The sequence below is a fragment of the Ranitomeya variabilis genome, chromosome 3 (assembly GCF_051348905.1).
Source record: "Ranitomeya variabilis isolate aRanVar5 chromosome 3, aRanVar5.hap1, whole genome shotgun sequence".
Classification (NCBI taxonomy): domain Eukaryota; kingdom Metazoa; phylum Chordata; class Amphibia; order Anura; family Dendrobatidae; genus Ranitomeya; species Ranitomeya variabilis.
In genome coordinates, this window is record NC_135234.1 from 782,506,893 (window position 1) to 782,530,935 (window position 24,043).

Here is a 24,043-nt window from a genome sequence, read left to right on the forward strand (position 1 = left end):
AAGAACTCAACGATCTCAAAACCCGAATCAACTCTACAATAGATCAACATAGACGGGACACGGAAGCAAGGAAAAGGTCAAAATTCATCAGGGACGCCGAGGATTACGAACAGAACAGAATCTACAAATGGCGAGACAGCTCCAACTCCGGGACCTTCTCCTCACGTTCCAACTACAGGTCTACCACCGACATCTCGACGTCTGGATCGGATCAGGAGAGACGGGACAGACCAACAGGAGGCCGTTTTTTAGGACAAGGAAGGCGGCAAACGAGAAGAAGAAGAGGACCCGTCGAGGAAAGAGACAGTCAAAGGAACACGTACTTCATGCGCATAACCCGCTCCCAGGTACAAATCCCCTTGTCATTAACATTTCATCGAAATCATTAAGTATAGCAGAACATCAGGTGTTACAAAAGGGCTTATCCTTCTGTCCGAGTTATAGGCTTAGCACCTTTAACTTGGAGATGGATCTGCAGAGGTTTTATCGAACACTTAGACTTAAGTTACACTTTGCGGATTCTGACATGGGCAATCCACCTCCTAGTATCACAGAGGGACGACTCCTTACTTCCAAGAGTCTTGGTTTAAGGAACAAGAGTAATTACAGACCCCCAAAGGGTTCCCCGGCACTTGAAGCTTTCATCTCGTTTGTGAATGATTCCTTTCACAAACTGAGACATGACTTCGACAGAGGCAGACTACATGTTCCTTTCAATCTCACTGCCCTAGACCAGCAAGCACTGAGTTCCCTACAAAAGGACAAAGGGATAATAATCAAACCAGCAGACAAAGGGGGCGCTATTGTAGTATTAGACAAGACCACATACATGAGAGAGGTCCACCGCCAGTTGCAGGATAGTACCATCTACATACCTCTGGATAGGGACCCTACCAACAGCATCAAAGAACTTATTCAGGGTACACTCATTAAATATAGCGAATTGAAAATATTAGACCAAAAGACCTGCGAATATCTAACAAAACAAAACCCAATTACACCGGTTTTTTACGTACTGCCAAAAATCCACAAGAGCCTAAATAATCCACCCGGAAGACCCATAGTGGCTTCAACGGAATCTATCTTGTCACCCATCTCAAAATACTTAGAAAAAATACTTACATCTCTAATTAAACTAACTCCCTCTTTCCTACTGGACACGGGAGCTTTTCTGAGACTCATTGATGAGCTCAAGACTATTCCTAAGGAAGCATTCCTAGTTACATTCGACGTAAAGGACTTATATACGTCCATACCACATGTAGAGGGCATCACACCTGTTAGAAAACTACTCACTACTTCTAACTTAGATCCAGAACAGACTAATCTCTGCTGCGAACTGCTCTCTATAGTGCTCACTAAAAATTTCTTCCTGTTTGAAGATCAATTTTACTTACAAATAAGGGGCACCTCGATGGGGAGCAACGCAACACCACCTTACGCAAATTCATAAATGGCGGATTATGAAAAGAGTAGCATCTACATCAATGACCTTTTCCGCACACATGCCATGGTGTGGAAAAGGTACATTGATGATATATTTTGTGTCTGGAATGGCCCACAGACAACATTGAAAACTTTCTTTGAATTCCTCAGAACATCCTGGCCAGGCTTGGATTTTACGATGACATATGATCTAAATAGGGTGAATTTTTTAGATACCATAATTATCAAAAATGACCAGGGAGAACTCTCCACAGATCTATTCATTAAGCCGACAGATCGCAATAGTCTTCTTCATTATGACAGCTTCCACCCCACAAAAATGAAGAATTCAATTCCTAGATCACAGTTCCAAAGGGTCCACAAAATTGTCTCTGATGATAAACTAAAGGAAGAACGATTGGAAGAGATGCGGACAAAATTCTCAGAGAGGGGTTATCCACCCCATACTCTTGATTTTTCTAGAACCACTCTCCCTCCAAACTCGAGGGCTAACACGAGAAATCGCATCCCATTTGTCCATAATTACCATAGGACGAGCGGTGGATGCCGCGTCCGCATAGCACAGCACCGGCACCAAGTGTAGCCTGCTATTTATAGCTGTACCAGCCACAAGCAGAGGGATTAATCTCCTATTAGAACGTCAATCTGTGAAATACTCTGAGAGGTACATTGATGAAGGTCTAATCTGAGACCGAAACGTCAATATTGTATGTACTCTCTTTCAATTAAATCTCACTTTCATTTGACCACGTGTGTGCCAAGTTTATCCACAACATAAGTACGGTTTGGGCACCTACTTGTGCACCACAATTTATAGTAGTGCCTACGGCTATCTTCCACATTTCTTATACACCGGAGACCAGAACTGTGCACAGTATTCTAAGTGTGGTCGCACTAGTGACTTGTATAGAGGTAAAATTATGTTCTCCTCATGAGCATCTATGCCTCTTTTAATACATCCCATTATTTTATTTGCCTTTGTAGCAGCTGCCTGACACTGGCCACTGAATATGAGTTTGTCATCCACCCATACACCCAGGTCTTTTTCATTGACGGTTTTGCCCAGAGTTTTAGAATTAAGCACATAGTTATACATCTTATTACTTCTACCCAAGTGCATGACCTTACATTTATCCCCATTAAAGCTCATTTGCCATTTATCAGCCCAAGCTTCTAGTTTACATAAATCAGCCTGTAATATAAAATTGTCCTCCCCTGTATTGATTACCCTGCAGAGTTTAGTGTCATCTGCAAATATTGAAATTCTACTCTGAATGCCCCCTACAAGGTCATTAATAAATATGTTAAAAAGAAGAGGGCCCAATACTGACCCCTGTGGTACCCCACTGCTAACCGTGACCCAGTCCGAGTGTGCTCCATTAATAACCACCCTTTGTTTCCTATCCCTGAGCCAGCTCTCAACCCACTTACACATATTTTCCCCTATCCCCATTACTCTCATTTTATGTAACAACCTTTTGTGTGGCATCGTATCAAAAGCTTTTGAAAAGTCCATATACACTACATCCACTGGGTTCCCTTGGTCCAGTCCGGAACTTACCTCTTCATAGAAGCTGATCAAATTAGTCTGACATGAGCGGTCCCTAGTAAACCCGTGCTGATACTGGGTCATGAGGTTATTCCTCTTCAGATACTCCAGCATAGCATCCCTTAGAATGCCCTCCAGGATTTTACCCACAGTAGAGGTGAAGCTTACTGGCCTATAATTACCCAGTTCAGTTTTTGCCCCTTTTTTGAATATTGGCACCACATTTGCTATACGCCAGTCCTGTGGTACAGACCCTGTTATTATGGAGTCTTTAAAGATTACAAATAATGGTCTATCAATGACTGTACTTAGTTCCTGCAGTACTCGGGGGTGTATCCCATCCGGGCCGGAGATTTGTCAATTTTAGTGATTTTTAGACGCCGCTGTACTTCCTGCTGGGTTAAGCAGGTAACATTTAATGGGGAATTTTTATCACTAGTCATATTGTCGCCATGGGATTTTCTTTTGTAAATACTGATGAAAAAAAGTCATTTAGCATATTGGCTTTTTCCTCATCCTCATCCACCATTTCACCCAGACTATTTTTAAGGGGCCAACACTGTCATTTTTTAGTTTCTTACTATTTATGTAGTTAAAGAATATTTTGGGATTATTTTTACTCTCTCTGGCAATGAGTCTCTCTGTCTCAATCTTTGCTGCCTTGATTTGCTTTTTACAGAATGTATTTAATTTTCTGTATTTATTTAATGCCTCCTCACTACCTACTTCCTTTAATTCTCTATATTCTTTCTTTTTGTCCCTTATTGCGCCCCTTACAGCTCTATTTAGCCATATTGGTTTCCTCCTATTTCTAGTATGTTTATTCCCATACGGTATATACTGTGCACAGGTCCTATCCAGGATGCTAATAAATGTCTCCCATTTTCTTTGTGTACTTTTATGTCTCAGGATATCGTCCCAGTTATCGTCCCGGTGCTGTCATCATCCCTTTTGGTCTCCTTCCAGGGGGCAAACGGGGAAAAAAGGCCTCAAAATCAACTATCGCACGGTGGCTTCATTTGGCTATCTCACTTTCTTACTCCTCTTCAGAGCAAACTCTTCCACTTGGTGTAACGGCCGACTCCACAAGGGCCATCGCCACATCCTGGGCGGAAAGGGCAAATGCATCTGTGGAACAGATCTGCAATGCAGCAGTATGGTCTTCACCTTCTACTTTCTTCCACCACTATAGGCTAGATCTAGGGCTGCCTTTGGGAGAAAGGTATTATCTGCTGTTGTCCCACCCTAGGAGTCATTTCTATTTCTTCCTCTCATGTACGGTGCTGTCACGGGGAAGAGAAAAAATAATAATTACTTATCGGTAATTTGATTTTCCAGATCCATGACAGCACCGCATTGATTCCCGCCCTATCTTGGTGATGGTTGTGTGATGCACCAAAGTAAAAAAAAATAAAGAAAAAATATATAATCTATCGATATAATCGTCTAAGGGGTACTTCCGTCTGTCTGTATGTCTGTAGATAACTCTCTTCTCGACCCTCTTCAATCTGGCTTCCGCTCTTTACACTCTACTGAAACTGCCCTCACTAAAGTCTCTAATGACCTACTAACAGCTAAATCTAATGGTCACTACTCCATGCTAATTCTCTTGGATCTCTCTGCAGCATTCGACACTGTGGATCATCAGCTCCTCCTCACTATGCTCCGCTCCATCGGCATCAAGGACACCGTTCTCTCCTGGTTCTCCTCCTATCTCTCTGACCGATCCTTCACTGTATGTTTTGCTGGTTCCTCCTCCTCTCACCTTCCCCTTACTGTTGGGGTTCCTCGAGGATCAGTCCTAGGCCCCCTCCTCTTCTCTTTGTATACTGCCCCTATTGGACAAACAATCAGTAGATTTGGTTTCCAGTACCATCTCTATGCTGACGACACCCAATTATATACCTCTTCTCCTGCTTTCACTCCAACCTTCTTAGAAAACGCCAGTGATTGTCTTACCGCTGTCTCTAACATCATGTCCTCCCTCTATCTGAAACTGAACCTGTCCAAAACTGAACTCCTCGTGTTCTCTCCCTCTACTAACCTACCTTTGCCTGACATTGCCATCTCCGTGTGCGGTTCAATCATTACTCCAAAGCAACATGCCCGCTGCCTTGGGGTCATCCTTGATTCCGAGCTTTCATTCACCCCCCACATCCGATCACTGGCTCGCTCTTCTTATCTGCATCTCAAAAACATTTCTAGAATTCGCCCTTTTCTTACTTTCGACTCTGCAGAACCTCTTACTGTTTCTCTTATTCATTCCCGTCTGGACTATTGCAACTCTCTACTAATTGGCTCCCTCTTACCAAACTCTCCCCGCTCCAATCTGTCCTGAATGCTGCTGCCAGGATCATATTCCTCACCAACCGTTACACCGATGCCTCTACCTTGTGCCAGTCATTACACTGGCTACCCATCCACTCCAGAATCCAGTACAAAACTACTACCCTCATCCACAAAGCACTCCATGGCTCAGCACCACCCTACATCTCCTCTCTGGTCTCAGTCTACCACCCTACCCGTGCCCTCCGCTCAGCTAATGACCTCAGGTTAGCATCCTCAATAATCAGAACCTCCCACTCCCGTCTCCAAGACTTTACACGTGCTGCGCCGATTCTTTGGAATGCACTACCTAGGTTAATACGATTAATCCCCAATCCCCACAGTTTTAAGCGTGCCCTAAAAACGCATTTGTTCAGACTGGCCTACCGCCTCAACGCATTAACCTAACTATCCCTGTGTGGCCAATTAAAAATAGAAAAAAACAAAAACAAAACACATAATCAGGTTCCTCGTATCATGTTCTCATACACTTTATGCAGTTAATAGCCCTCTGTGTCTGTACTGTTACACACTTAGGCTGTTAGCTGGTTCATGCAGCTTTACATGAACACCCGAGCCTTACACTATGGCTGGTCCAAATAACTAAAGCAATTGTTACCATCCACCTCTCGTCTCCCCTTTTCCTCATAGTTTGTAAGCTTGCGAGCAGGGCCCTCATTCCTCCTGGTTTTGAACTGTGATTTCTGTTATGCTGTAATGTCTATTGTCTGTACAAGTCCCCTCTATAACTTGTAAAGCGCTGCGGAATATGTTGGCGCTATATAAATAAAATTATTATTATTATTATGTCTGTCCGTAATAGAAATCCCGCGTCACATTCCGGCTGAGAATTAGTCCCTCCCTATTTCCGTCCAGTCAGTGCCAGCCGGGCGCGACCAATCAACGATATTGGTGCGGAATTTAACCCCCACTCACAGCGCGACGTACATACTCTAGAATACCCGATGCATTAGAATCGGGCCACCTTCTAGTATATATATAATTTGCTAATCAGTAAAAAAATGTCTTTGTGGTAAATGAATATAATACACACATATCTAAACTATTAAAGCGGTTACCTCATATACTCTGAAAACAAACTGAGGAGAGAGGTACCGCCCCCTTCTTTTATCTCTGCTGCAGGTTTCCTGTTCCTGGGGGCGGAGCCATCTCTCATGTACGGTGCAGTTATGGATCTGGAAAATCAAATTACCGGTAAGTAATTATCATTTTTCCTGCAGCTCTGCTGAGACTTTCCTGCAGCTCTGCTGAGACTTTCCTCTAGTTCTGCTGAGACTTTCCTCTAGTTCTGCTGAGACTTTCCTCTAGTTCTGCTGAGTCTTTCCTCTAGTTCTGCTGAGACTTTCCTCTAGTTCTGCTGAGACTTTACTGCAGCTCTGCTGAGACTTTCCTCTAGTTCTGCTGAGACTTTCCTCTAGTTCTGCTGAGACTTTCCTCTAGTTCTGCTGAGTCTTTCCTCTAGTTCTGCTGAGACTTTACTGCAGCTCTGCTGAGTCTTTCCTCTAGTTCTGCTGAGACTTTCCTCTAGTTCTGCTGAGACTTTCCTCTAGTTCTGCTGAGACTTTCCTCTAGTTCTGCTGAGACTTTCCTCTAGTTCTGCTGAGACTTTCCTCTAGTTCTGCTGAGACTTTCCTGCAGCTCTGCTGAGACTTTCCTCTAGTTCTGCTGAGACTTTCCTCTAGTTCTGCTGAGACTTTCCTCTAGTTCTGCTGAGTCTTTCCTCTAGTTCTGCTGAGACTTTCCTCTAGTTCTGCTGAGACTTTACTGCAGCTCTGCTGAGACTTTCCTCTAGTTCTGCTGAGACTTTCCTCTAGTTCTGCTGAGACTTTCCTCTAGTTCTGCTGAGTCTTTCCTCTAGTTCTGCTGAGACTTTACTGCAGCTCTGCTGAGTCTTTCCTCTAGTTCTGCTGAGACTTTCCTCTAGTTCTGCTGAGACTTTCCTCTAGTTCTGCTGAGACTTTCCTCTAGTTCTGCTGAGACTTTCCTCTAGTTCTGCTGAGTCTTTCCTCTAGTTCTGCTGAGACTTTCCTCTAGTTCTGCTGAGACTTTACTGCAGCTCTGCTGAGACTTTTCTCTAGTTCTCCTGAGACTTTCTTGTTTTTCTGCTGAGACTTTCCTCTAGTTCTGCTGAGACTTTCCTGCAGTTCTGCTGAGACTTTCCTGCAGTTCTGCTGAGACTTTCCTGCAGTTCTACTGAGACTTTCCTGGAGCTCTGCTGAGATTGCCAATATCATTGGCTTTCATTCTTAGGTTCCAGGGATTCCTTCAGTTATTTTACTCACCTATGTTCCCAGACATGGAAAACTAATTTTTTTTTTTGCTTACAGTCAGTCATTTTTAAAATTCTGTGGTTAAACGACAGGAACTACAACCCGATTAAGGAACTAATTTTATGCAGCACTTAGTAAGTGGAGGACACTTAAAGATGATGTCTCCAATGGTGAAGTAAGGAGTAATAAAAGCTATTCTCAACTCCTTGATATATGCTTTTCTCCTGCTGCCCACTCTGTACTATGCCCCTCACCAGTCTAATGGCCTCAGCATCAGGCAGGGGCGTAACATACGTTCTGATCGAATGCAGCCTTCATATTTCATCTAAACAGGAATAACCAACTCTTGTCTTCCTATAACCTATTACTTGTAAAGCACATGTTGGGAGCAACGGGCACTTGTAGACCTGATGATGGTCAGTAGGACTGCCTATACTTAAGTCTACTGCACTCTTTCCGGTAGTCTTGTAGTGGTACTGGGTTTTCATGTATGGTAGGACATTTTGTAGCTCTCCTGACAGATCTCTTCCAATACTGTATTTACGGGACGTTTTCACCCCAGCTGGTGCCCCAGCCAGGAATTCTCCCAAGGACACTCTGTACTTGATTGATGTTACTCCAGGTTGCCCTGTCTGTTTTGTCTCTGCATTTTCTGATGTTTTTCTGTGACATTTTATTCATAATTTATTTAATCTGTGACATTGATAAAATGTCTTTTTTAATCGTATTGATCTTATCACCACACTGGTGCTATATGCATTTCTTTACCGTAGAGGATAACTTCTTTAATAACCCCATAGTCCTCATCCAGGGACAAAAACATTTTGAGATCATGAGAGAACATTCCAGGTTGCACTCCTAAATATGAGCTGGTTTTGTTTAGTAACCCAAGGAAGGACGCTATGTCAGGAAGATTTGCAATAGAATTTTGTCCGCAAGCTACACAGTAACTGCCCAGAAAGCTCGAAGTCAACAATCATTGACGTGTTATTCCTCCAGGTCCTGAAAGTCACCGGGCAACATAACTCCTCAAGTGACATCAGCGCTGGTCAGAGGCTTGACTCCCGATAATTACCACTAGGGTATAAATACTGGCTGAGACCTGAGCAGTGACACAAGATTGGGGTTGTCTGAGGAGAACAGGAAGGTAGGACATGATGGTGGCTTGGTCTACTGTGGACTTGTAAAGCAACTTGGATCCTATGTATGGGGACTCAAGTTCCATCAGGTCTTAAACTGATATGTTATATTATATTATTAGGATGATTTGGTTTGGTCACTAATTATACTTACATGTGTCTTTGTTGTTGCTGAGTTTTTTACAACTCAATTGTGAATAAACTGTACAGATAGTGTGTGACAGCACAGCGGTGATATACTGTACAGATAGTGTGTGACGGCACAGCGGTGATATACTGTACAGATAGTGTGTGACAGCACAGCGGTGATATACTGTACAGATAGTGTGTGACAGCACAGCGGTGATATACTGTACAGATAGCGTGTGACGGCACAGCGGTGATATACTGTACAGATAGCGTGTGACGGCACAGCGGTGATATACTGTACAGATAGCGTGTGACGGCACAGCGGTGATATACTGTACAGATAGTGTGTGACAGCACAGCGGTGATATACTGTACAGATAGTGTGTGACGGCACAGCGGTGATATACTGTACAGATAGTGTGTGACAGCACAGCAGTGATATACTGTACAGATAGCGTGTGACGGCACAGCGGTGATATACTGTACAGATAGCGTGTGACGGCACAGCGGTGATATACTGTACAGATAGCGTGTGACAGCACAGCGGTGATATACTGTACAGATAGCGTGTGACGGCACAGCGGTGATATACTGTACAGATAGTGTGTGACGGCACAGCGGTGATATACTGTACAGATAGTGTGTGACGGCACAGCGGTGATATACTGTACAGACATCGTGTGACAGCACAGCGGTGATATACTGTACAGATAGCGTGTGACAACACAGCGGTGATATACTGTACAGATAGCGTGTGACGGCACAGCGGTGATATACTGTACAGATAGTGTGTGACGGCACAGCGGTGATATACTGTACAGATAGTGTGTGACGGCACAGCGGTGATATACTGTACAGACAGCGTGTGACAGCACAGCGGTGATATACTGTACAGATAGCGTGTGACGGCACAGCGGTGATATACTGTACAGATAGCGTGTGACAGCACAGCGGTGATATACTGTACAGATAGCGTGTGACGGCACAGCAGTGATATACTGTACAGATAGTGTGTGACGGCACAGCGGTGATATACTGTACAGATAGTGTGTGACGGCACAGCGGTGATATACTGTACAGACAGCGTGTGACGGCACAGCGGTGATATACTGTACAGATAGTGTGTGACGGCACAGCGGTGATATACTGTACAGATAGCGTGTGACGGCACAGCGGTGATATACTGTACAGATAGTGTGTGACGGCACAGCGGTGATATACTGTACAGATAGCGTGTGACGGCACAGCGGTGATATACTGTACAGATAGCGCGTGACGGCACAGCGGTGATATACTGTACAGATAGCGCGTGATGGCACAGCGGTGATATACTGTACAGATAGCGTGTGATGGCACAGCGGTGATATACTGTACAGATAGCGTGTGACGGCACAGCGGTGATATACTGTACAGACAGCGTGTGACGGCACAGCGGTGATATACTGTACAGATAGTGTGTGACGGCACAGCGGTGATATACTGTACAGATAGCGTGTGACGGCACAGCGGGGGTATATACTGTATAGATAGTGTGTGACGGCACAGCGGTGATATACTGTACAGATAGTGTGTGACAGCACAGCGGTGATATACTGTACAGATAGTGTGTGACAGCACAGCGGGGGTATATACTGTACAGATAGTGTGTGACGGCACAGCGGTGATATACTGTACAGATAGCGTGTGACGGCACAGCGGTGATATACTGTACAGATAGTGTGTGACGGCACAGCGGTGATATACTGTACAGATAGCGTGTGACGGCACAGCGGTGATATACTGTACAGATAGTGTGTGACGGCACAGCGGTGATATACTGTACAGATAGCATGTGACGGCACAGTGATGATATACTGTACAGATAGCGTGTGATGGCACAGCGGTGATATACTGTACAGATAGCGTGTGACGGCACAGCGGTGATATACTGTACAGATAGCGTGTGACGGCACAGCGGTGATATACTGTACAGATAGCGTGTGACGGCACAGCGGTGATATACTGTACAGATAGTGTGTGATGGCACAGCGGTGATATACTGTACAGATAGCGTGTGACGGCACAGCGGTGATATACTGTACAGATAGCGCATGACGGCACAGCGGTGATATACTGTACAGATAGCGTGTGACAGCACAGCGGTGATATACTGTACAGACAGCGTGTGATGGCACAGCGGTGATATACTGTACAGATAGCGTGTGACGGCACAGCGGTGATATACTGTACAGACAGCGTGTGACAGCACAGCGGTGATATACTGTACAGATAGCGTGTGACGGCACAGCGGTGATATACTGTACAGACAGCGTGTGATGGCACAGCGGTGATATACTGTACAGATAGTGTGTGACGGCACAGCGGGGGTATATACTGTACAGATAGTGTGTGACGGCACAGGGGTGATATACTGTACAGATAGCGTGTGACGGCACAGCGGTGATATACTGTACAGATAGTGTGTGACGGCACAGCGGTGATATACTGTACAGATAGCGTGTGACGGCACAGCGGTGATATACTGTACAGATAGTGTGTGACGGCACAGCGGTGATATACTGTACAGATAGTGTGTGACGGCACAGCGGTGATATACTGTACAGATAGTGTGTGACGGCACAGCGGTGATATACTGTACACATAGTGTGTGACGGCACAGCGGTGATATACTGTACAGATAGCGTGTGACGGCACAGCGGTGATATACTGTACAGACAGCGTGTGACGGCACAGCGGTGATATACTGTACAGATAGTGTGTGACGGCACAGCGGTGATATACTGTACAGATAGCGTGTGACGGCACAGCGGTGATATACTGTACAGATAGTGTGTGACGGCACAGCGGTGATATACTGTACAGATAGCGTGTGACGGCACAGCGGTGATATACTGTACAGATAGCGCGTGACGGCACAGCGGTGATATACTGTACAGATAGCGCGTGATGGCACAGCGGTGATATACTGTACAGATAGCGTGTGATGGCACAGCGGTGATATACTGTACAGATAGCGTGTGACGGCACAGCGGTGATATACTGTACAGACAGCGTGTGACGGCACAGCGGTGATATACTGTACAGATAGTGTGTGACAGCACAGCGGGGGTATATACTGTACAGATAGTGTGTGACGGCACAGCGGTGATATGCTGTACAGATAGCGTGTGACGGCACAGCGGTGATATACTGTACAGATAGCGTGTGACGGCACAGCGGTGATATACTGTACAGATAGCGCATGACGGCACAGCGGTGATATACTGTACAGATAGTGTGTGATGGCACAGCGGTGATATACTGTACAGATAGCGTGTGACGGCACAGCGGTGATATACTGTACAGATAGCGTGTGACGGCACAGCGGTGATATACTGTACAGATAGCGTGTGACGGCACAGCGGTGATATACTGTACAGATAGTGTGTGACGGCACAGCGGTGATATACCGTACAGATAGCGTGTGACGGCACAGCGGTGATATACTGTACAGATAGCGTGTGACGGCACAGCGGTGATATACTGTACAGATAGCGTGTGACGGCACAGCGGTGATATACTGTACAGATAGCGTGTGACGGCACAGCGGTGATATACTGTACAGATAGCGTGTGACGGCACAGCGGTGATATACTGTACAGATAGCGTGTGACGGCACAGCGGTGATATACTGTACAGATAGCGCATGACGGCACAGCGGTGATATACTGTACAGATAGCGTGTGACAGCACAGCGGTGATATACTGTACAGACAGCGTGTGATGGCACAGCGGTGATATACTGTACAGATAGCGTGTGACGGCACAGCGGTGATATACTGTACAGACAGCGTGTGACAGCACAGCGGTGATATACTGTACAGATAGCGTGTGACGGCACAGCGGTGATATACTGTACAGACAGCGTGTGATGGCACAGCGGTGATATACTGTACAGATAGTGTGTGACGGCACAGCGGGGGTATATACTGTACAGATAGTGTGTGACGGCACAGGGGTGATATACTGTACAGATAGCGTGTGACGGCACAGCGGTGATATACTGTACAGATAGCGTGTGACGGCACAGCGGTGATATACTGTACAGATAGCGTGTGACGGCACAGCGGGGGTATATACTGTACAGATAGTGTGTGACGGCACAGGGGTGATATACTGTACAGATAGCGTGTGACGGCACAGCGGTGATATACTGTACAGATAGCGTGTGACGGCACAGCGGTGATATACTGTACAGATAGTATGTGACGGCACAGCGGTGATATACTGTACAGATAGTGTGTGACGGCACAGCGGTGATATACTGTACAGATAGCGTGTGATGGCACAGCGGTGATATACTGTACAGATAGTGTGTGACAGCACAGCGGTGATATACTGTACAGATAGCGTGTGACGGCACAGCGGTGATATACTGTACAGATAGCGTGTGACAGCACAGCGGTGATATACTGTACAGATAGCGTGTGACGGCACAGCGGTGATATACTGTACAGACAGCGTGTGACAGCACAGCGGTGATATACTGTACAGATAGTGTGTGACAGCACAGCGGTGATATACTGTACAGACAGCGTGTGACGGCACAGCGGTGATATACTGTACAGATAGTGTGTGATGGCACAGCGGTGATATACTGTACAGATAGTGTGTGACGGCACAGTGGTGATATCCTGTACAGATAGTGTGTGATGGCACAGCGGTGATATACTGTACAGATAGTGTGTGACGGCACAGCGGTGATATACTGTACAGATAGCGTGTGACGGCACAGCGGTGATATACTGTACAGATAGTGTGTGACGGCACAGCGGTGATATACTGTACAGATAGCGTGTGACGGCACAGCGGTGATATACTGTACAGATAGCGTGTGACGGCACAGCGGTGATATACTGTACAGATAGTGTGTGACGGCACAGCGGTGATGTACTGTACAGATAGTGTGTGACGGCACAGCGGTGATAGACTGTACAGATAGCGTGTGACGGCACAGCGGTGATATACTGTACAGATAGCGTGTGACGGCACAGCGGTGATATACTGTACAGATAGCGTGTGACGGCACAGTGGTGATATACTGTACAGATAGCGTGTGACGGCACAGCGGTGATATACTGTACAGATAGCGTGTGACGGCACAGCGGTGATATACTGTACAGATAGTGTGTGACGGCACAGCGGTGATATACTGTACAGATAGCGTGTGACGGCACAGCGGTGATATACTGTACAGACAGCGTGTGACAGCACAGCGGTGATATACTGTACAGATAGCGTGTGACAGCACAGCGGTGATATACTGTACAGACAGCGTGTGACGGCACAGCGGTGATATACTGTACAGATAGTGTGTGACGGCACAGCGGTGATATACTGTACAGATAGCGTGTGACAGCACAGCGGTGATATACTGTACAGATAGCGTGTGACTGCACAGCGGTGATATACTGTACAGATAGTGTGTGATGGCACAGCGGTGATATACTGTACAGATAGTGTGTGACGGCACAGCGGTGATATACTGTACAGATAGTGTGTGATGGCACAGCGGTGATATACTGTACAGATAGTGTGTGACGGCACAGCGGTGATATACTGTACAGATAGCGTGTGACAGCACAGCAGTGATATACTGTACAGATAGTGTGTGACGGCACAGCGGTGATATACTGTACAGATAGTGTGTGACGGCACAGCGGTGATATACTGTACAGATAGTGTGTGATGGCACAGCGGTGATATACTGTACAGATAGCGTGTGATGGCACAGCGGTGATATACTGTACAGATAGTGTGTGATGGCACAGCGGTGATATACTGTACAGATAGTGTGTGACGGCACAGCGGTGATATACTGTACAGATAGTGTGTGACGGCACAGCGGTGATATACTGTACAGATAGTGTGTGATGGCACAGCGGTGATATACTGTACAGATAGTGTGTGACGGCACAGCGGTGATATACTGTACAGATAGTGTGTGATGGCACAGCGGTGATATACTGTACAGATAGTGTGTGACGGCACAGCGGTGATATACTGTACAGATAGCGTGTGACAGCACAGCAGTGATATACTGTACAGATAGTGTGTGACGGCACAGCGGTGATATACTGTACAGATAGTGTGTGACGGCACAGCGGTGATATACTGTACAGATAGTGTGTGACGGCACAGCGGTGATATACTGTACAGATAGTGTGTGACGGCACAGCGGTGATATACTGTACAGACAGCGTGTGACGGCACAGCGGTGATATACTGTACAGATAGTGTGTGACGGCACAGCGGTGATATACTGTACAGATAGTGTGTGATGGCACAGCGGTGATATACTGTACAGACAGCGTGTGACGGCACAGCGGTGATATACTGTACAGATAGCGTGTGACGGCACAGCGGTGATATACCGTACAGATAGCGTGTGACGGCACAGCGGTGATATACTGTACAGATAGCGTGTGACGGCACAGCGGTGATATACTGTACAGATAGCGTGTGACGGCACAGCGGTGATATACTGTACAGATAGCGTGTGACGGCACAGCGGTGATATACTGTACAGATAGCGTGTGACGGCACAGCGGTGATATACTGTACAGATAGCGTGTGACGGCACAGCGGTGATATACTGTACAGATAGCGTGTGACGGCACAGCGGTGATGTACTGTACAGATAGCGTGTGACGGCACAGCGGTGATATACTGTACAGATAGCGCGTGACGGCACAGCGGTGATATACTGTACAGATAGCGTGTGACGGCACAGCGGAGATATACTGTACAGATAGTGTGTGACGGCACAGCGGTGATATACTGTACAGATAGCGTGTGACGGCACAGCGGTGATATACTGTACAGATAGCGTGTGACGGCACAGCGGTGATATACTGTACAGATAGCGTGTGACGGCACAGCGGTGATATACTGTACAGATAGTGTGTGACGGCACAGCGGTGATATACTGTACAGATAGCGTGTGACGGCACAGTGGTGATATACTGTACAGATAGCGTGTGACGGCACAGCGGTGATATACTGTACAGATAGTGTGTGACGGCACAGCGGGGATATACTGTACAGATAGCGTGTGACGGCACAGCGGTGATATACTGTACAGATAGCGTGTGACGGCACAGGGGTGATATACTGTACAGATAGTGTGTGACGGCACAGCGGTGATATACTGCACAGATAGCGTGTGATGGCACAGCGGTGATATACTGTACAGATAGTGTGTGACAGCACAGCGGTGATATACTGTACAGATAGTGTGTGACAGCACAGCGGTGATATACTGTACAGATAGCGTGTGATGGCACAGTGGTGATATACTGTACAGATAGCGTGTGACGGCACAGCGGTGATATACTGTACAGATAGTGTGTGACGGCACAGCGGTGATATACTGTACAGATAGTGTGTGATGGCACAGCGGTGATATACTGTACAGATAGCGTGTGACGGCACAGTGGTGATATACTGTACAGATAGTGTGTGACAGCACAGCGGTGACATACTGTACAGATAGCGTGTGACGGCACAGCGGTGATATACTGTACAGATAGTGTGTGACAGCACAGCGGTGATATACTGTACAGATAGCGTGTGACGGCACAGCGGTGATATACTGTACAGATAGCGTGTGACGGCACAGCGGTGATATACTGTACAGATAGCGTGTGACGGCACAGCGGTGATATACTGTACAGATAGCGTGTGACGGCACAGCGGTGATATACTGTACAGATAGTGTGTGACGGCACAGCGGTGATATACTGTACAGATAGCGTGTGATGGCACAGCGGTGATATACTGTACAGATAGTGTGTGACGGCACAGCGGTGATATACTGTACAGATAGCGTGTGACGGCACAGCGGTGATATACTGTACAGATAGTGTGTGACGGCACAGCGGTGATATACTGTACAGATAGCGTGTGACAGCACAGCGGTGATATACTGTACAGATAGCGTGTGACGGCACAGCGGTGATATACTGTACAGATAGCGTGTGACGGCACAGCGGTGATATACTGTACAGATAGCGTGTGACGGCACAGCGGTGATATACTGTACAGATAGTGTGTGACGGCACAGAGGTGATATACTGTACAGATAGCGTGTGACGGCACAGCGGTGATATACTGTACAGATAGCGTGTGACAGCACAGCGGTGATATACTGTACAGACAGCGTGTGACAGCACAGCGGTGATATACTGTACAGATAGTGTGTGACAGCACAGCGGTGATATACTGTACAGATAGCGTGTGATGGCACAGTGGTGATATACTGTACAGATAGCGTGTGACGGCACAGCGGTGATATACTGTACAGATAGCGTGTGACGGCACAGGGGTGATATACTGTACAGATAGCGTGTGACGGCACAGCGGTGATATACGGTACAGACAGCGTGTGACAGCACAGCGGTGACATACTGTACAGATAGCGTGTGACGGCACAACGGTGACATACTGTACAGATAGTGTGTGACGGCACAGCGGTGATATACTGTACAGATAGCGTGTGACGGCACAGCGGTGATATACTGTACAGATAGCGTGTGACGGCACAGCGGGGGTATATACTGTACAGATAGTGTGTGACGGCACAGCGGTGATATACTGTACAGATAGCGTGTGACGGCACAGCGGTGATATACTGTACAGATAGCGTGTGACGGCACAGCGGTGATATACTGTACAGATAGCGTGTGACAGCACAGCGGTGATATACTGTACAGATAGTGTGTGACAGCACAGCGGTGATATACTGTACAGATAGTGTGTGACAGCACAGCGGTGATATACTGTACAGATAGTGTGTGACGGCACATCGGTGATATACTGTACAGATAGCGTGTGACGGCACAGCGGTGATATACTGTACAGATAGCGTGTGACGGCACAGCGGTGATATACTGTACAGATAGTGTGTGACGGCACAGCGGTGATATACTGTACAGATAGCGTGTGACGGCACAGCGGTGATATACTGTACAGATAGCGCGTGACGGCACAGCGGTGATATACTGTACAGATAGCGCGTGACGGCACAGCGGTGATATACTGTACAGATAGTGTGTGACGGCACAGCGGTGATATACTGTACAGATAGCGTGTGACGGCACAGCGGTGATATACTGTACAGATAGCGTGTGACAGCACAGCGGGGGTATATACTGTACAGATAGCGCGTGACGGCACAGCGGTGATATACTGTACAGATAGCGTGTGACAGCACAGCGGTGATATACTGTACAGATAGCGTGTGACGGCACAGCGGTGATATACTGTACAGACAGCGTGTGACAGCACAGCGGTGATATACTGTACAGATAGCGTGTGACAGCACAGCGGTGATATACTGTACAGATACCGTGTGACGGCACAGCGGTGATATACTGTACAGATAGCGTGTGACGGCACAGCGGTGATATACTGTACAGATAGTGTGTGACAGCACAGCGGTGATATACTGTACAGATAGCGTGTGACAGCACAGCGGTGATATACTGTACAGATAGCGTGTGACGGCACAGCGGTGATATACTGTACAGATAGCGTGTGACGGCACAGCGGTGATATACTGTACAGATAGTGTGTGACGGCACAGCGGTGATATACTGTACAGATAGTGTGTGACGGCACAGCGGTGATATACTGTACAGACAGCGTGTGACGGCACAGCGGTGATATACTGTACAGATAGTGTGTGACGGCACAGCGGTGATATACTGTACTGACAGCGTGTGACAGCACAGCGGTGATGTACTGTACAGATACCGTGTGACGGCACAGCGGTGATATACTGTACAGATAGTGTGTGACGGCACAGCGGTGATATACTGTACAGATAGTGTGTGACAGCACAGCGGTGATATACTGTACAGATAGCGTGTGACGGCACAGCGGTGATATACTGTACAGATAGCGTGTGACAGCACAGTGGTGATATACTGTACAGACAGCGTGTGACGGCACAGCGGTGATATACTGTACAGATAGTGTGTGATGGCACAGCGGTGGTATACTGTACAGATAGTGTGCGACGGCACAGTGGTGATATCCTGTACAGATAGTGTGTGATGGCACAGCGGTGATATACTGTACAGATAGCGTGTGACGGCACAGCGGTGATATACTGTACAGATAGGGTGTGACGGCACAGCGGTGATATACTGTACAGATAGTGTGTGACGGCACAGCGGTGATATACTGTACAGATAGTGTGTGACGGCACAGCGGTGATATACTGTACAGATAGCGTGTGATGGCACAGCGGTGATATACTGTACAGACAGCGTGTGACGGCACAGCGGTGATATACTGTACAGATATAGTGTGATGCACAGCGGTGATATACTGTACAGATAGCGTGTGATGCACAGCGGTGATATACTGTACAGATAGTGTGTGATGGCACAGCGGTGATATACTGTACAGATAGTGTGTGACGGCACAGCGGTGATATACTGTACAGATAGCGTGTGACGGCACAGCGGTGATATACTGTACAGATAGCGTGTGACGGCACAGCGGTGATTACTGTACAGATAGTGTGTGACGGCACAGCGGTGATATACTGTACAGATAGCGTGTGACAGCACAGTGGTGATATACTGTACAGACAGCGTGTGACGGCACAGCGGTGATATACTGTACAGATAGCGTGTGACAGCACAGCGGTGATATACTGTACAGATAGTGTGTGATGGCACAGCGGTGGTATACTGTACAGATAGTGTGTGACGGCACAGTGGTGATATCCTGTACAGATAGTGTGTGATGGCACAGCGGTGATATACTGTACAGATAGTGTGTGACGGCACAGCGGTGATATACTGTACAGATAGCGTGTGACGGCACAGCGGTGATATACTGTACAGATAGCGTGTGACGGCACAGCGGTGATTACTGTACAGATAGTGTGTGACGGCACAGCGGTGATATACTGTACAGATAGCGTGTGACAGCACAGTGGTGATATACTGTACAGACAGCGTGTGACGGCACAGCGGTGATATACTGTACAGATAGAGTGTGACGGCACAGCGGTGATATACTGTACAGATAGCGTGTGACGGCACAGCGGGGATATACTGTACAGATAGCGTGTGACGGCACAGCGGTGATATACTGTATAGATAGCGTGTGACGGCACAGCGGTGATATACTGTACAGATAGAGTGTGACGGCACAGCGGTGATATACTGTACAGATAGCGTGTGACAGCACAGCGGTGATATACTGTACAGATAGCGTGTGACTGCACAGCGGTGATATACTGTACAGATAGCATGTGACGGCACAGCGGTGATATACTGTACAGATAGTGTGTGACGGCACAGCGGTGATATACTGTACAGATAGTGTGTGATGGCACAGCGGTGGTATACTGTACAGATAGTGTGTGACGGCACAGCGGTGATATACTGTACAGATAGTGTGTGACGGCACAGTGGTGATATCCTGTACAGATAGTGTGTGATGGCACAGCGGTGATATACTGTACAGATAGTGTGTGACGGCACAGCGGTGATATACTGTACAGATAGCGTGTGACGGCACAGCGGTGATATACTGTACAGATAGCGTGTGACGGCACAGCGGTGATTACTGTACAGATAGCGTGTGACGGCACAGCGGTGATATACTGTACAGATAGTGTGTGACGGCACAGCGGTGATATACTGTACAGATAGTGTGTGACGGCACAGTGGTGATATCCTGTACAGATAGTGTGTGATGGCACAGCGGTGATATACTGTACAGATAGTGTGTGACGGCACAGCGGTGATATACTGTACAGATAGCGTGTGACGGCACAGCGGTGATATACTGTACAGATAGCGTGTGACGGCACAGCGGTGATTACTGTACAGATAGCGTGTGACGGCACAGCGGTGATATACTGTACAGATAGTGTGTGACGGCACAGCGGTGATATACTGTACAGACAGCGTGTGACGGCACAGCGGTGATATACTGTACAGATAGTGTGTGACGGCACAGCGGTGATATACTGTACAGATAGTGTGTGATGGCACAGCGGTGATATACTGTACAGACAGCGTGTGACGGCACAGCGGTGATATACTGTACAGATAGCGTGTGACGGCACAGCGGTGATATACCGTACAGATAGCGTGTGACGGCACAGCGGTGATATACTGTACAGATAGCGTGTGACGGCACAGCGGTGATATACTGTACAGATAGCGTGTGACGGCACAGCGGTGATATACTGTACAGATAGTGTGTGACGGCACAGCGGTGATATACTGTACAGATAGCGTGTGACGGCACAGCGGTGATATACTGTACAGATAGCGTGTGACGGCACAGCGGTGATATACTGTACAGATAGTGTGTGACGGCACAGCGGTGATATACTGTACAGATAGCGTGTGATGGCACAGTGGTGATATACTGTACAGATAGCGTGTGACGGCACAGCGGTGATATACTGTACAGATAGTGTGTGACGGCACAGCGGGGATATACTGTACAGATAGCGTGTGACGGCACAGCGGTGATATACTGTACAGATAGCGTGTGACGGCACAGGGGTGATATACTGTACAGATAGTGTGTGACGGCACAGCGGTGATATACTGCACAGATAGCGTGTGATGGCACAGCGGTGATATACTGTACAGATAGTGTGTGACAGCACAGCGGTGACATACTGTACAGATAGCGTGTGACGGCACAGTGGTGATATACTGTACAGATAGTGTGTGACAGCACAGCGGTGACATACTGTACAGATAGCGTGTGACGGCACAGCGGTGATATACTGTACAGATAGTGTGTGACAGCACAGCGGTGACATACTGTACAGATAGCGTGTGATGGCACAGCGGTGATATACTGTACAGATAGTGTGTGACGGCACAGCGGTGATATACTGTACAGATAGCGTGTGACGGCACAGCGGTGATATACTGTACAGATAGTGTGTGACGGCACAGCGGTGATATACTGTACAGATAGCGTGTGACGGCACAGCGGTGATATACTGTACAGATAGCGTGTGACAGCACAGCGGTGATATACTGTACAGACAGCGTGTGACAGCACAGCGGTGATATACTGTACAGATAGTGTGTGACAGCACAGCGGTGATATACTGTACAGATAGCGTGTGATGGCACAGTGGTGATATACTGTACAGATAGCGTGTGACGGCACAGGGGTGATATACTGTACAGATAGCGTGTGACGGCACAGCGGTGATATACGGTACAGAGAGCGTGTGACAGCACAGCGGTGACATACTGTACAGATAGCGTGTGACGGCACAACGGTGACATACTGTACAGATAGTGTGTGACGGCACAGCGGTGATATACTGTACAGATAGAGTGTGACGGCACAGCGGTGATATACTGTACAGATAGTGTGTGACAGCACAGCGGTGATATACTGTACAGATAGTGTGTGACAGCACAGCGGTGATATACTGTACAGATAGTGTGTGACGGCACATCGGTGATATACTGTACAGATAGCGTGTGACGGCACAGCGGTGATTACTGTACAGATAGTGTGTGACGGCACAGCGGTGATATACTGTACAGATAGTGTGTGACAGCACAGCGGTGATATACTGTACAGATAGTGTGTGACGGCACAGCGGTGATATACTGTACAGATAGCGTGTGACGGCACAGCGGTGATATACTGTACAGATAGCGTGTGACGGCACAGCGGTGATATACTGTACAGATAGCGTGTGACGGCACAGCGGTGATATACTGTACAGATAGTGTGTGACGGCACAGCGGTGATATACTGTACAGATAGTGTGTGACGGCACAGCGGTGATATACTGTACAGATAGCGTGTGACGGCACAGCGGGGATATACTGTACAGATAGTGTGTGACGGCACAGCGGTGATATACTGTACAGACAGCGTGTGACGGCACAGCGGTGATATACTGTACAGATAGCGTGTGACGGCACAGCGGTGATATACTGTACAGATAGTGTGTGACGGCACAGGGGTGATATACTGTACAGATAGCGTGTGACGGCACAGCGGTGATATACTGTACAGATAGCGTGTGACGGCACAGCGGTGATATACTGTACAGATAGCGTGTGACGGCACAGCGGTGATATACGGTACAGACAGCGTGTGACAGCACAGCGGTGACATACTGTACAGATAGCGTGTGACGGCACAACGGTGACATACTGTACAGATAGTGTGTGACGGCACAGCGGTGATATACTGTACTGACAGCGTGTGACAGCACAGCGGTGATATACTGTACAGATAGTGTGTGACAGCACAGCGGTGATATACTGTACAGATAGTGTGTGACAGCACAGCGGTGATATACTGTACAGATAGTGTGTGACGGCACAGCGGTGATATACTGTACAGATAGTGTGTGACGGCACAGCGGTGATATACTGTACAGATAGCGTGTGACGGCACAGCGGTGATATACTGTACAGATAGCGTGTGACGGCACAGCGGTGATATACTGTACAGATAGTGTGTGACGGCACAGCGGTGATATACTGTACAAACAGCGTGTGACGGCACAGCGGTGATATACTGTACAGATAGCGTGTGACGGCACAGTGGTGATATACTGTACAGACAGCGTGTGACAGCACAGCGGTGATATACTGTACAGATAGCGTGTGACGGCACAGCGGTGATATACTGTACAGATAGCGTGTGACGGCACAGCGGTGATATACTGTACTGACAGCGTGTGACAGCACAGCGGTGATATACTGTACAGATAGTGTGTGACGGCACAGCGGTGATATACTGTACAGATAGCGTGTGATGGCACAGTGGTGATATACTGTACAGATAGTGTGTGACGGCACAGCGGTGATATACTGTACAGATAGTGTGTGACAGCACAGCGGTGATATACTGTACAGATAGTGTGTGACAGCACAGCGGTGATATACTGTACAGATAGTGTGTGACAGCACAGCGGTGATATACTGTACAGATAGTGTGTGACGGCACAGCGGTGATATACTGTACAGATAGTGTGTGACGGCACAGCGGTGATATACTGTACTGACAGCGTGTGACAGCACAGCGGTGATATACTGTACAGATAGTGTGTGACAGCACAGCGGTGATATACTGTACAGATAGTGTGTGACAGC

General features: G+C 47.4%; 1 protein-coding gene across 1 annotated transcript in view; it reads left to right on the forward strand.

Annotated features, from left to right (window-relative positions):
• The first annotated feature begins 466 nt into the window (after nucleotides 1-466).
• LOC143817864 (uncharacterized) overlaps nucleotides 467-24,043 on the forward strand; it is a 59,262-nt gene continuing 35,685 nt past the window's right edge. The window contains exon 1 of the mRNA XM_077299327.1: nucleotides 467-920. Within this exon, the coding sequence (XP_077155442.1) occupies nucleotides 467-920 (454 nt within the window). The remainder of the gene's footprint in view (nucleotides 921-24,043) is intronic.